This window comes from Lissotriton vulgaris, chromosome 3_1 (genome assembly GCF_964263255.1).
Source record: "Lissotriton vulgaris chromosome 3_1, aLisVul1.2, whole genome shotgun sequence".
NCBI classification, from domain to species: Eukaryota; Metazoa; Chordata; class Amphibia; order Caudata; family Salamandridae; genus Lissotriton; species Lissotriton vulgaris.
Window position 1 is genome coordinate 1,047,825,155 of NC_141689.1, and position 15,771 is coordinate 1,047,840,925.

A 15,771-nucleotide genomic window follows, 5' to 3' on the forward strand; every position below is an offset into this window, starting at 1 on the left:
GTCAGGGTCCGCTAAGCGATTCAGAAGGGTACAGCTGGTCACAGATTAAAGGCAGCCCCACGCTTGCTGGAAGAGCACAATTTTTAATTTCTTTCGGAAAGGCAGCAGCTTAGTTTCTTTCCGCAGTTCCAGTGGCAATTTATTCCAGAGAGCTGGGAGTGTGTGTGAGAAAGCACGACCTCCCACAGTAGCCAGTCTACAACGTGGTTGAACAAGGAGGGTAGCTTCTGCAGATATTAGCGGCCTCCCCGGCCTGTAGAGAGTCAGGCGTGATTTCATGTAGCTTGGTGTAACTTTCACCACAAGAAAAAATATTTTCCACTGAGAGGGAAAAAAGTGTATTTGCACAGGAGATGCTGTGGGAGTTCTCTGCTTTGGGGGACTCCGTACAGCAGATGTAGGTGGCTGCATGGAAAGTTAAATGAACTGCCCAGAGTAGGCTTGAACTCGTGGGAATATTTGTGAATATAAAAAGGAAGAAAAAAAAAGTTAGGGAAAAGGCAGAGGTCTCTATCTCCAACTGCACTTTTTTCGTGAATTGGGCCCCGAATGTTACGTTTTATCACTTTTTACGAAAGTATAATGGTACCCGTACTCCTTTCAATTTTATCCTGTTTTGGTTTTGTTTGAAAATACCTGAAACAGAAGCTACTCGGAAAGAAAGCTCCAGGGTTGACTTTTTGGGTGATCTTTTTTGGGATTCTAGAAGTCTTCTGAAAGCATTATCTGACTCAGAAGAGGATATAACTCCTGCCTTTGTATCACTGGAACAAATGTCTGATGTATTGGCAAAAGCTTCGGTTGCTGCATTTTCACATGTGTGCACTTTGCTACAAGCTACCATGAGAAAAAAGGGATTCAGCCTTCAAGCCAAAATAAAGTCCCTCATTCTCTTCAAATCATCATCAAAGAATCTGGTGACCTACTTTGGGTGAAACAAAATGAACAAATGCACAAAATGCTGCAACCAAAGTTAGTGATGGCTTTCACGAGTACATAGGATGTTGTTCCCGTGACACATAGACAGGATGTATATTCCCAATGATCCTTTCATAACATTAGTCGGGCTTAGGACCTACTTTAACTTGCCCACGGGCGCGTTTGGGAACTGACACATAATCTCAGGGTAACCTATTTAATGGGAATTATTTCTGCATCATTATGTGTGACATCAAAATGTACTAAGAATCTTTTCTTAATTCAGTCCCTAGTCGGTTGGAATACTTTTATATCCCACAAGGTATTTCCTGAGTTAGCAGTGCTTAATTTGTAAAAAAATAAGTGCCAGGGCTCTCACCCGGAGGTCACTGCAGCTTTCACCACCCATTGCTCCTGCTATGCTGCCTATGATAGTAACAACACAGCTAGTAACATCACACTCCTAGAAGTGAGACAATATTGACTATTTGAGGCCCCCAAAGTTGTATGAATGGCGTGGGCAGCAGGTAATAGTCATTTTTAATGTATATTGAAAGAATAATTATCTGGTGGTGTACCTATCTCCAGACAGCGCCACCTTGTGGCAGATTTTCACAAGCACCGGTGTTGCTAATTAAGTCCCGGAGTTGATAATTAAGTCCCAGTGCTGAGCACCAGAAAACACCAGATCAAATTAAGCACTGTGAGTTAGCCTACACCACAGTACCCCAGGAGACAGAACAGTAGCCACCTGCAGGAATGTTACCTCAGAAACAAGAACTCTGGGTTGCTCACGCTCATTAGAAGGGTCGACTCAGCTCTCTATTCTTTAGAGGTCAATAAAGAGGGTACCAATTCCGCCATGCAACAATAACTGCTCACACTTAAAGAGCATATAAATACCAGTATAAGAAGAGCAGTAATTATAAAGTTACGAAGCAATAAGAACACAAATAAATATGTATCTCAATAGAGAGACATTACCTGTAGTTGCGCTAGAGTTAAGCTCGTCTGCGCTCGTCCGCGAGCGTCCGGGGCTAGGGGCTAAGGACTCTGTAAGTTCCTATATTTACACATCCGCTGAGTTACAAGCGTTAAGACCTACCCTTATGATGTGTCCCCCCGTACCTCTCAATACGACGAAACAAACATCTCGTCTTGGTATTAGCAATCCAGCCAACCTAACAGCAGATCCCGCCCCTAAGTATGTGGTGCTGACAACCACACCTAGAGCCACATGCAATTTAGGTGCATTTATTTAAACACTCGCTCTATGACCAGACATCAGACGGACATATTTCTGCTACTAAATGACACAAAGCCAGATATGCTGTTACTGACTGAAACATGGCTCACCCCGGATTCTCTACCGGACATTTCAGCTGCTTTACCAGCAGACTATTATATTCTATCAGCAATACGTCCAGCGGGGAAAACTGGGGGAGGAGTGGCCATCATTATTAGTAAAAAACATCAACTTAGACAATTATCATCTTTATCTCTGCCCAATAGAGAAAATATAGTTGCTAAACTAGATACTGCTAATGGAACACTTGTATTGGTGCTACTGTATCGTCCACCTCAAACAATGGCCACATTTCCTTCCATTCTAGCAGAGCAACTGGCTCTGCTGGTTACAAATCACTCTAAATTACTTTTGGTTGGAGACTTGAATTTTTGGTTCGATAACACACTATTAGATCCTCAAGCAGCAGAGATGAAGGACCTTCTTAATGACATTAATTTGACACAACATATCAACACCGAGACTCATCAGAAGGGCCATAGTCTCGATCAAATCTGGTCTTCGAACTTACCAGTACATTCTATCGATATTAAACCCTGTAGCTGGTCTGACCACTATAGCATAAGTTTCTCCTTTCATATAGATAAAACTACTCAATTTAAGCTGCAAATTAGTAAGACCACTCGAAAATGGACTACCATGGATATGTCAGCTTTTTAAAACGTTTTAAACACTTCCCTTCTCCTACAGAGTACTAATGTGGAGGTAGCTGACCTCAGGTTTAAAGAATGGCTAACTACAGCCACCAATATTTACGCCCCTCCTACTCGTCTTTGCAGCTCTAGAAGCACGGACGCACACAAATGGTTCACACCTGAGCTAAAAAACATAAAATTGGAAGTGAGGCAACAGGAGAGAATATGGCGATCTATTTACTGCCCTCAAGCCAGGGCTGCTTACTGCTTAGCTAGGAAAGCATACCAAAAATTTTTACATAGTCACAAGACTGCTTATTTCTCAACAAAAATTTTAAGTTCCACTAACAAGTCGAAAGATATTTTCAGAATTGTGAACGAATTATGTAATGACGACAGAACCTCTCCTCCGGTAGTCCCTTCACAAACACTCTGTAATTCCTTGAATGACTTTTTTTAGTGAAAAGATACTATTGATTAAACAGAATATATCCAAACTCCCAGTCTGCGCCCCTTTGGATGATATTTTTTTAATCCATCAACACTACATTGTTTTCCTCCCATTGACTCCAAATCTTTTTTAGATCTATTGACGAGAGTCAAATCAGGATCCCCTGTGGATGTTTGTCCCCCTCAAATCATGAGGGAAATTGGCCGGGCCATCCCTAACAGTATGATATCATTGCTTAACAATTCCCTCACATCTGGGATAGTCCCCCGCAGCTTCAAGCAGGCCTTATTGATTCCCCTCACTAAGAAACCTGGCATAGACCCTCTCGACCTCACCAATTATCGGCCTATATCCCTTCTGCCCTACTTATCAAAGATTTTGGAGGCTCATGTCACCAACAGCCTTTCAAACTTTGTTGAAGATTCTGGTTATTTACAACCTAACCAGGCAGGCTTTCGGCCTGGTCATTCTACTGAGGCAGTAATATTGGCCGTTCAGAACACCTTGAGGTCTAACGCCGACAAAAATTTACATCAAGCTTTGGTGCTTCTTGATCTGTCTGCAGCATTCGACACGATTGACTATTCCATTCTGGTCAACCGTGTCGAACAGGCCGGCCTCAGAGATTCTGCCTTGGCCTGGCTGAAATCTTTCATATCTGAACGCACCCAGTCTGTTCGGCTAGGGTCTTTTACAGATCCTAAAATCGATTCTTTTTGCGGGGTTCCTCAAGGCTCTTCCTTGTCCCCTTTACTATTTAATTTATATATGCGGCCCCTTTTGTTTTCCCTAAGAGAGCACAAAGTCACTGTATATAACTATGCAGATGACTTGCAGTTAGTTTTTGTACTAAACTCACCTAATGCTGTAGAGAATTTTCAGGCAACTATGACCTTAATTCAGAGCTGGATGTCTTTAAATCACCTCAAATTAAACCCGGGGAAAACTGAATTGATTTTGCCCGGGAAGAGTGAGATTAGCTGGAGTCCACACTTCTGGCCTTCTGATATGGGTCTCCCCCCTAAAAAATCTCAAACAGTAAAGAGTTTGGGAGTGGCCATCAACGAGGACCTCGCCTTAAAATCCCAGATTGGAACAGTAGTTTCTTCTGGATTTTTTCAATTAAGGAAAATAAAAAAAATTGCACACCTCCTTACCCACTCTGCCCTGATTCAGGTAGTCACCGCCCTAGTCCTTTCCCACATCGACTTCTCAAACAGTCTCTACCTGGGCTTACCTGTAGGTCAACTTAGAAGACTGCAATACCTACAGAATCAAGCTGCTAGACTGATCTGTAAGGTACCTAAATGGGAATCGATTAAATTAGGGCTAGAGAATTTGCACTGGCTACCTGTGGCTCAGAGAGCCGCATTCAAAGCCAGATGCATTATTTTCAAGGCTTTGCAAGGTAAGGGCCCCTTGTTCATCAGGCAATTGATAGGGAGATACACCCCCTCACGTAGTCTTAGATCAGCCCACAAAGATCTACTTGAGGTACGGTTCAAGAAAAAGTGACAGGGAGGTAGCTGTTTTCACTTTCTAGCAGCTTCCTTGTGGAATTCTCTACCTTTGACTCTTAGACAGAGTAAGGACCTCCTTGCCTTTAGAAAGGCATTTAAGACCTTCCTTTTTACACAGACCTATTTGAAATAGTGACTCTTGCTGGTATCTCTTTTGTTATGTTTTTTTTTATCTCTCTTCAGCGCCAAGAAGCTCTTGGGCGTATGTGCGCTTTACAAATTCTAAATAACATAACATCAGTCCCCTTCAAGTTAGCTACCTTTGAACATTGCATAAGCTTCTTGAAAATAACTTTGTGTTCTTACAACTTTTTAAATGATAAATTAGGTACATCATTATAGTGTTTTTTTCTGTCTCGCTCGCTCAACTCACAACCCAAATACACAACTTATCTCATTAAGGCAAAATATACATTATGGGGCCGATTATGATGTCAGTCAGATTTGCCTCTGATCGACATCATCGCAGAAACAGGACTGACAGACCTCCATTCAGCGGTTCCTACCACAGAATTATGATGTGACTGCACATGGTGCGGTGGCATACTTACATTTCCCTATGGGAGCTTGTGCTACGGTCGTAAACCGTCCGTATCACAAGCTATCACAGGTAAATGGGAGGTTGTGTTCATCCCTGCACCGCGTGGTGGGCACCTAAGGGTGTCTGCCACACGGTGCAGGGATCAACAGGGGGGGCATCATAGGTGCTCCCTCTGCCCCCAACTGGAGGCAGCAAAGAGAAGGGGCCCTGCTAGGGGCCCCCAAACTGGCTTTCCGACAGGATTTCCATGTCAGAAAGCCCGCCATGGAAAGCCTGTGGGAAACCGAAAATTGTAATTCCAACGGCAGAAACACTGTCGATTGAGATTACGGACTGGTCTCCGACTGGCCGACAGCCTCCTTGAACCCATCGGAATCCAGCCAGAATGACCGGCCGGTTTCAATTCCAACCACCTAAATTGTAATTAGGCGGTCAGAATTGAAACAATGATGTCGGGCCGAAAGCCTCCGACCTCAACTTGGAGACTTTCCAACAGAGATTGTATTAGACCCCTATGTGTTTTGTACCAATTAGCGTGGGTTGTTCTGATAAGATATACACATTTATTTATGCACTGGAGAATCCTTTGCTTTTCAAAAGCCAAACGAAAAGCTGTTTTTTAGAACTGCAATTACTAACCGCTGTTGGGTGGGGCAAAATAGAGGGAGGGCACCAGGTATTCAGTGGATTGCTTAGCTGAAGTACAAGTATGCAGAGCCTGCTGTCTCCTAAGCTCTTAAATGTGGCTGTCGTTGTGCTGTGCAACAGATGATCACAGAGCTAACGGTCTGTTTGGTAGTTTATGGTAAGTTTTCTCATTGTATTGCGGTGTTAGGACATGTTAGCATTGTTAGAACAATCACATCATTTAAAAAGCTACCCTGCAGTTCACTGGGTGCATTGTCCCACGGCCAAAAGAAGGTGGATAGCAGCATTTGGATCTTGCATATACACTTTCCGATAGTTCATTGTTGCTAAACAAGGTGCCAACCACATCTTGATGTGGATCCTTAGACATATAGAAAGAGCGTGACTAAACTGTCTGAAGTTGGGGAGCTATCCTTAATCAACTGCACCAATTTACAGCTTGATATCCACAAAAGCATCGTACAGGAATCCACGGTGTGCACACTGACTATCGACCCCAGAATATGGATGGTACACAAAATTAAGAATAAAATGTTATAAAAAATATAGACAGGTAAGTAAAGATATTCTATAACTAACTCTACTTATATGTACCAACGCAGTACATATATGTTCAAAGTATGATCCCAAAATAGACCAAACTCGACCAGTCGAGTATGGCTCATTTGGTTCGTTCTTCGATCTTGCACTGCTGGTGGGAACATTTAAACTGGGCCGCCGGGGATACCCTCTTCATGAGGCCTGGACAAGGAGGCAGGGAACCCCTTTTACTGGGAACCACTAAAAAATATCTTAAAGGTATGTATATGAGGAGTTAGGAATAGTAAATCTATACTTCACTGTATACACAAAACTTTCAATGTTATGTCCCTGCAGTCTCTCCACAATATTTTGCACCACAAAAGTCGATATTCAGTAGTACAATCAAAGCCAGGTTTACCATTATTGGCAGGAGCTCTTTGATGACTAAAAAGGATGAGCTGGCAGGGCGGGGAAACAGATCTGTCTGCAGGTAATGGGGGCCATTATGCTTGACTTCCAACTTGAAGGCACTGAGTTTTCATGTAACTCTGCCCTAGACACCGAAACACCACTTTGGGGCTCTGAGACATTTGAACTAGCTCTCATTTCGACCTCGTTTGGAATCCTATGCCCTTTCACAACCTCTTTTTTTGAAGAGTCCTGCATTGGTCATATGGTAATATTCATTTACAAGAATACCTTTTAATACTCATGCTGACATCACTTACCTTGATAATGAAATCAGCAGAGAGTGGCCCTGCCATCCTCAGTATCTCCTTGTCTGGAAAGCGCTGGAAATCGACGCTGGTGTTGTCCACTAAGAAAGCTCCTGTAATGCTGAGCCTGTCCTCTCCTTTGACACCCTGCAGAGTTTTGGTTTCTAGATCTGGGCAAGAAGAACAGAATTCTCAAGACAACAGAACATTCTCCAATGTTTTTAACAGACAGGTGCTTCTGCTAGGGCAGACAGAGAACATATATTCAAATGGTGTGTGAATGTTAGAACTCTTTACCCACATCACTTTCCCCAAAAGCTTTTTCTTTGAATAGGTGTGTGTTACTCCTGGCTTTAGTATGAATTTCTATATTTGAGGGGTCAATTCTGGTTGAATGTGCTAATGTCGGATTGAAGATGTCCACCGATTGCTGAAAGGGAAGGCGGCTGCATGAAAGACAAATTTAACTAGAGTCAGGACTATGGGATGTAGCTCTGGCAATGTGGGACAGGAAAATGGCCTGGAAAGTAGAAAAAAAGTAGTTGATTTCTATAATCTTTGGGTTTCTTGACATTGGCCTTGAAAGAGAGATTGGTTTCTTTATCTAAGCCACGAAACTTGAGGAAACACGATCCCAACAGAGACCTATGTGCTAAAACTAGGGGTGGACCGAACTTGTGGAATTTGACTCACCTGAATTCCGCGTAGTTGCATAAAAACCCTGCCACATTGCATGGAGTTCCTCCAATGGGTGGAAATAGGCACGCTGTGTTGCTAGTGATGTCAATTAGAGCCAGGAATGTGTTCTGTGCTGAAAAATCAGTGGGAACAGCATCAAAGGGTGCAGCTACTTTAGTTGATTTTGCTGCTGCTGTAGCAGATTTTCTACTGAAGTAATAGCTTTCTGACCGCAAATGGCCATGACCGCATGGATTAGAAAAATCTCAGCCGATGTCCTCGTAAGAGCTGGAAATCTTGCTAGGTGCCGCCAAATCTCGCTCACGCTTGACAACTTACCATTCTGGAGCCGCGAGCAAGAAAACATTCCTCCAAACGTGATTGCAGGAATGCAGCTGGAACACCATGGTACAAGAGTAACATGATGTTGCCAAAATTCTGGGCGGGTGGAATGGAGTATTTCGCACACACCTAGCTAAAACTGAAGGTTTAGTGAATAGTGAATAAAGCTCCAAAACTCTGCTGATGGCATGGGATATCTCCAGTCACTCACAATATTTGTAGCTTTCTAAAACTAGAATCTAATTGTTAAGGTGTGTTGGACTTGGCCCTTTTTTGCAGGGTCATCCCTAACTTTCTTCCTTTCTCTTAGCCTTTCTTATGACATTGTGTTGGTGGTATTAGGACCCTGGGCACTTTAGCAATGCTGTGCAGTGTAAAGTGCGTGAGCTCTCTGTGTTACTTATGGTAAGATTGGTCTACACCTGTTTGGCCTATTTAATATACCTGTCAGTCCCTTGTAAAGTGGTATCTCAGAAACCCAGGGCTGGTAAATTAAATGCACTGGTGGCCTTGCAGCGCTGATTGCGCCACCCACCAAAGTAGCCTTTCAAACCCATCTCAGACCTCTGGCATTGCAGGGCCTGTGCACGCAGTGTTGCTGCCACTGTGATGTGGCACCTAAAGTGTGTGTCATGTCTGTGACCCCCCTTTAACTGTATGTCAGTCACCCCTAAGGTAGGCCCTAGCTAGCCCTATGGGCAGGGTGCATTGTAGGTAAAAGAAAGGACATGTACCTTAAGTATGTGACATGTCCTGGTAGTGACAAACAGCCATTTTGGTGTCTCACTATAAGAAGGCTGCCCTCCCAAAGGAATGCATTTTGGACTACCTGAGAAGTGTTTCAGTGGTAATTCCTGATATGAGAGGAGCAGCGTGGTCAAGTTTAGTATATTTGGAATGGTAATAATAAATGCTGCGCAAGCGTGTGCTTAGATTTTTTATAACTATTTTAGAAATACCACTTTCAGAAGTTGGCATTTTTGTGTGCTAAGTGACTGCCTGCCTGATGTGAATTTAATATTGCCTAGTGCCAGTTGGCACAGTGTATATGGTGTGATTACTATTCTAATGTGTTTATGATCATACAAAGCCTATTTATTATATAATCTTGTGTGGAGTTCCTTTTGTGGTGTGCCTAGTGTGTTGCTGCTGTGAGTGTGTATTGTGCTAATGCTTTACATATTGCCTCTGGGATAAGCCTGACTGCTCGTGCCAAGCTTCCAAGGGGTTGAGCAGGGGTTATCTTCAGCGTGTAACTCCCTTGCCTTGACTAGAGTGGTGGCTTCTGCCTGGCTTTGGCGCAAGCCTTAGCCAACCAGAAATCCCATTTTCATTCCAAAATACACTGACCACAATGATGAGCATAGCAAATGACTTGGACCAGGGTACATTCAGAAAAGTTTGTGACTGTTCCCACTAAAAGTGCACAGTGCGGTGGACCTGCAGACTTTGAAGTGTGACCTTCTGAGCTGGGTGTAGGACATATTAAGCACCTGGGAATTAGAATCTATCATGCCAGGGGCCAACTTGATGAAAGGAAACCTGGGTCGAATGCAGGCAACACTGAGGATGAGGATGGAACACACTCCCATCGTCATCAAGTGGAAGAGGTGTGGCGAAGCGGCCAGGGTGCCTGACTCCGGACTACGGGGTTCACGGTTCGATCCCCGATGCCGGTGCTAGGTCAGCCCAGCACCATGTGACTCTGGGCAATAGCTCGCCTAATCTTCCCGAGGGCCCCCAGCGCCGAGACACCTTTCTGTCGGTAGCTGTGCACTTTACAAATGCTGGTATTTCATTTCATCAAAGGTTAGGACTTTGCAAACTAAGGTGGCTATATTTGGAACAGTTATGCCCCCTGAATGGTAAACAGGAGTGTACCCCTGACTGCATGAGAAACTGATATCCATACTCCTTTTTGGGTCTTAGCGACACAGTAATCTAGCATTTTCGTAGACGTCTGAGTATGTTCCTGTTAATGGGAGGTCCAGACCATTTCTGTAACTTTTAGGGTGTAGCATACTGTGTTTTGTGAATCCTTAGTGTGAACAGACCTTTTTCTCTGTGTCAGAGTGAGTGTGGTCTACTGACCACTGTTCCACTTTTGAGCAAAGTTCAAAACCTTGTACTCAGAGAGAGAGAGAGAAACAGAGACATAGTGAGACTGGGACAGCGAGAGCAAGAGAGAGAGAGCGAGAGAGAGCGAGAGAGAGAGAGAGAGAGAGAGAGAGAGAGAGAGAGAGAGAGAGAGAGAGAGAGAGAGAGAGAGAGAGAGTGCATGTCTCTCTCCATCTCTCTCGAGAAGGAATATTACCTGAAGACTTCAGTTTCTGCACAATGAGATGAGGGTCTGCCTAAAGGGGCTTGAAGCCTTCCTGGCTGTTGAGGGAGGGAATGAATGTGCCTGACCCTGTGGGAGGAGAGTCTGTACAGGATGAGAAGCTGGCTGCCACAGAGAGCGAAGCCAGGAGTGGCCTATGCTGTAAGTGAGGGTCCCCTGATCTCATTGAGCAGTTTGTGTGAACTGAACTAAAAGCATTGCAATAACAAGCATCAGGACCAACTGCAAATGTTCTTTAAGCCCAAGAGACTGATACGGCCGCTGCAGAGTGCAGGTACCGGACAGGGCCGGACTGGCCTTAGCGGGCACCGGGCAATCCCCTGGTGCGCCACACAGGTGGGGGTCGGTTTTGGGCCCCTGGGGGCCATTTTTGTTACAGGGACGTTTTTGTAGCATAGCTGTAAGGTCGGCCCTGTACCAAAGTCGGCCGAAAACCAGCCCCGGCGGGGAGCTCGGCGGCACCTCCAACCCCCCCGAGTGGGGAGGGGCCGGCCGGGCACTTTGCCAGGGTCAGTTGTGGTTCCCAGTCCGGCCCTGGTACCGGAGTCACATCCCCACTGAATTGGAAAAGCCCTATGTGCCCAAAAGGTCGCAACTTTCAAAGACACCCCATGAGTGATTAATCGGCAGATGTCTGCTGTGATCCCTCTGTCCCTCCTTCACCTCCTCCACCTTCTCAAGTGCCTTCTTCGTTTGTTTATGAGTGATCAAAGCGGTTGAGGGTAATGGCTGTATATTGGCATATTTACTGCCATAAAAGTCTACCACCACATACACGGAGGTGATTTAACTAAACAATGTAGTATATAAGGACTTATGCGGGAAGCAACGATAACAGATGAGAATGAAGGTTACCGTGTGCAAATTACTGGCTGTTGGCCATTTCCAGATATTAAGAGACCGAGCAGGACAGCAGAGGGTGTGAAGTAAACGTTTAATACCACATAGCCACAAGGGAGCTGTGCGATGGGACGCAGGAAGTTGCCATTTCTGCATTACGTCGGTTGCCACTGTGCTTTATGCTCAGATTGCTGCTTCGCTCAGGATCCTCGACCTGCCCTTATGCTTCCTTGATTTCGTTCCTCAACCTCCAGAGAACCAAGGTTTGGAGACTCCACATCCATGACACAATTTCAGTAGTGTTTGTGTGTACACAGTAAAGGGTGACTGAGCAAAGGGCCATGCTTCTGGCTGAGCTGGTGGCCACGGTGGTGCTGCTGCTTAGCCAAGTTAGCTGATTAGTAATTGGGTGACTGTCTTTATGCTTGCACAGCAGCCAAACAACTACAAATTTGCTCGCTCTGAGTGCTGTCTGTGTTATTCACTTGCCTCTGTTTGGTAAGGCTAGTGACAGGTAGTAGGTAGACCAACACAAAAGCAGGTTCAGCAAGGCAATTCCGCCACATTGAAGCCAGTGGCCTTTGGTGCATTGACAATGCTATTCCCTGCCTCTTCGAGTCTTGTGTCGGTGATCTGCAGGCCGCTCAAGTCAAAGAAATGAAAGCCAAAAAGGCAGGTATGCAGCAGCACATAAAACACCATGCCAAAGACAGGGGGAACATGGTGGTGTGTGATGGTGGTGTGTGACTCGTTGTTTCTTTCATCGCTGGGGTAAACTGAGAAACTGTGATGGTGGGGAAGGCCACTAAGAGGATCTGGCTCCTGGTAAACACTCACTCAGAGGCTGAAGGTACATGAGAGAGCTAAATCGCCTGGACAAGGCAGTGAACTGTGAAAGAAATCCAATACAGGGATCATTACACAGAGTTTTGTATTCCATCTGTACTGCGACTCTGCATTCAGTCTTTGGTCTGTTTCCCTCTCTATTCAATCCATCCTCTGGTTCTTCTTTTCAACCTCTGGAATAGTTGTCCCACCCTCCTGACCAGGGCCGGAAAGAAAACCAAAATCAGCCCTAGCAAAAATGTTGAAATGAGACTGCAAGAAACCATGACAAGAATTCTGCCCTGGACCATGGATGGAAGGTGGTGGCCCACCCTGCTCTGAAGGCAGCCCCCTAGCTTGCAGCACATCAGGAGAATGTCAGAGTGACAAATTGGCCAGTCTGGCCCTACTACTGACTGGTCTTCTGTGGTCTATACTGCTGGAAAGCACCAGAGCTTACTCTTGTCACTATCTGACATTATGGATGACATTTATATCAACAAATCAATTCTATGGTAGGGATGTCATACGATTTAGCAACCAAACAATACACCAAAAATACCTACATTTCCAGAGATTAGGGAAACATGATAACCAACGTCCAACTAATTGTGATGGTGAGCCCCTAACTGGTAAAAACTCGGCTCTTCCCTTAAGTGTTGCTATGGTGTTCTCTCAGATACTGCCTCAGCGCTGGGATGCGCCAGGGTAGCCACGTGCTTAATAAATGCTGTTTTCATTTCATTTAATTACATTTCAGTGTCAAGTACTCTTAACAACTGCTAACTAGCACTTTGAAATCTTCATGTTCACCATGATATCCCTCGTGAAGCCTCCTTATATATTTATATTGAAAGAAAATGTTTCACAATTCACTGCGGGATATCACTGCCAAAAAGCTTTTTTATTGTGCATTAAAAACACAATAACTTGCTTAACGTGCACCTAGGCGAACAATAAAGTAATATCATCGGAGTAGCATTTCACTTGTGGAAAAATCGGTTTATTGAAGTCAGCTGCCGAGGTAGATGAGAAGAGAGATTGGAAACAAGCATTGGCGGATTTCCCTTGTGCAAGTTTTATAGGAAATGAAATAGCGCAAATGACCTGTTGTCTTCCATCAGTTGCAGAAAAGAATAGAGCTGAAGGGAACCAAAAAGCATTAAGAGACACTGACCCAAACCCATATTTAATTTCGACAACTTAGCATGATATTAAAAAGTATACTTTTTATGAAACTGATATGTTTTGCCAAGTCCTACAGCCAGAACTGTATAGGGTTGCCTTTGGCGACAAAAACTTAAAATGGTCGCTTGGCACAGTGAAAGGCTGGCTCTTCCTGAATGTGTTACCCCTGTTGCATGTGGACCCCTCTGCATTGAAACGTCCCCTGGTTCTCGCCTGACCTTCGCAGACTGACCAACCTGCTGTTCCTGCCTGACCCTCCCCGCCCTCTGTCAGGCTCATTCCAACACGAAATCCACAATTTTCGGGGGCATATTACCAACAACTAGCGATAATTATCGCTATGTTGGTTTAGCGGCGATATTTTTATCGCCAAGCTGCGGCGATTTTTATCGCTTAGGATCCGTGCTATTATCAAGGTTTATCTCCTAAGCGATAAAAATCGGCCGAAATGCATGAATATCGCTGAAAAGTCAGCGATATTCATGCATTACCGAGCTAATGCTCTTAGCCATGTTATCCACCTACCATTGGATAACATGGCTAAGAACTGTTCAGGGGCAGGTGTTAGCTTTTGGAGATATTCACGCTTAGCGCGAATATCTCCAAAAGTTGGTAATAGGAGATAGCGATGTTAGCGACTGTTTCCAGTCGCTAACATCTTGGCACGCCCACTTTGCATGTCATTAGTGATAAATATCACTGACTTGCAAAGCGGGCCCAAGATGGTCGCTATCTCCTACTAGCTGTCGCTAACTGTTGTTAGCGACAGCTAGGTAATAGGGAGATCATTTTATCTCTGCTTTCTTGGCTTTTAAAGCCAAAAGAGCGGAGATAAAACCCCTTGATAATATGCCCCTCGGTTCCTTCTTCTTCTGTTTAGTCTGTCTGGTTTGGTATGTTATGTAAAATGGTAGCGCGCGCTATCACCTAGGAGGGTATCCAGGTGCTGGGCGGGAATGAATCCAGCCCCGCTAAGGGCGGGCGGTGGGGCTATTCATAAAGCCGGGTCTTGAAATTCTTGCAGAACGTGAGGAGGAGGCTCTGACATGCAGTGGTAGGTCGGTCCACGCTTTACAAGCAGAGTAGGAGAAGACAATATCTCCGGACCTGGTTCTGTGTGTTGCCTCTCATTAAACCAACAGCATCCTAAACTCTGGGCAAGCTTCTAAGCCGGGTCTGGTGGCTCAGTGGACTAATGCCTCCACTGCAGGGGCCTGTGTTCAGCCTCATGGTCACAGGTTCAAATCTCATCAGGTCCACTCAGCCTTTCATCCAACTGAGGTTGATAAAATTAGTACCATTTAGTTGGGTAACAAGAAACATCTGTTATTCAGCGTCAAGATACCTCTGGGTGAACGTGTGCTTTACAAATAAACATGTTATGTCTTCAATATTCTAGGTCCTGAGCAGGGTAGGTGCACACATGTACTATTCTAGGCAGATTTCTGAAGAAACCTGTGTATCCTAAAACACAGGTGAAAAGCATTTTATATAAAGTGTATGACATAGGAAGCATACCTTTAAGTAGAACCCATAAATGTAGTTCATGTGTTACCAAACATTGCAGTAAAAGACCAACAGAGAGAGCATTCAGATCACCTCAGTAATGTGCCCTGCTTAAACATTGTCCTTACTATATTGAGTGACACAGCAATACCAGACTAGCTCAACAGTGTCCTGTTCAAAACGTATTCTTCAATTATTGGGTGCACACATTGTGAGCGAACTTTTCCTTCTCATATTGGGCGTAGAAAGGTCTCCCAAAGCAGCTCAACAATCCCCTGCTCCTGTCTGACCCCCCAGCAGTAGACAGGAACAACTTTACCATTGTATCTGTAGAGATATGGGAAGGACACTCACTTAGGAAGTCCTCTTGCTTATGGGATTTTGTGAACCCACAGCCCTCTGCCCTACTTCTCTTGCCAATCAACTATTCCTGGCTCCTGGGCGCACAAATTGACGGTATAGCGTCAAACGTGAAAGCAGATTTGACCGTGCACATCAATTGTGCTAAATGAATGTGCTGACTAAATTAGAGAATGACCCAAAAGGAGAACGAGCGACTAAATATGGAGTTAGAAAAGTAAAAGTAAATTAAATAGGAGTGCAGTAGAATATGAACGAGTGGGATGACAAACGGCCTGTGGCCAGGCCTGCAGCCTGGCCCTGTGGCCACTAACTTGCAGGCAGCCAACTCCTGCTGTGCAATGCCGAAGGTGTGGGTTTCGCCACAAGATCTGGTCGCTCTCAGCAAGACACCATCCCCTGGGTTCAACTTGTCAGAAAAAAGGGAGGGGCAT

The 15,771-nt window shown here is 44.7% G+C and overlaps 1 protein-coding gene across 1 annotated transcript in view; it reads right to left on the reverse strand.

Annotated features, from left to right (window-relative positions):
- The window catches only part of ADAMTSL1 (ADAMTS like 1), a 796,153-nt gene that overhangs the window by 399,872 nt on the left and 380,510 nt on the right, over positions 1-15,771 (reverse strand). Inside the window, exon 7 of the mRNA XM_086961466.1 lies at positions 7,270-7,427. Within this exon, the coding sequence (XP_086817592.1) occupies positions 7,270-7,427 (158 nt within the window). The remainder of the gene's footprint in view (positions 1-7,269; positions 7,428-15,771) is intronic.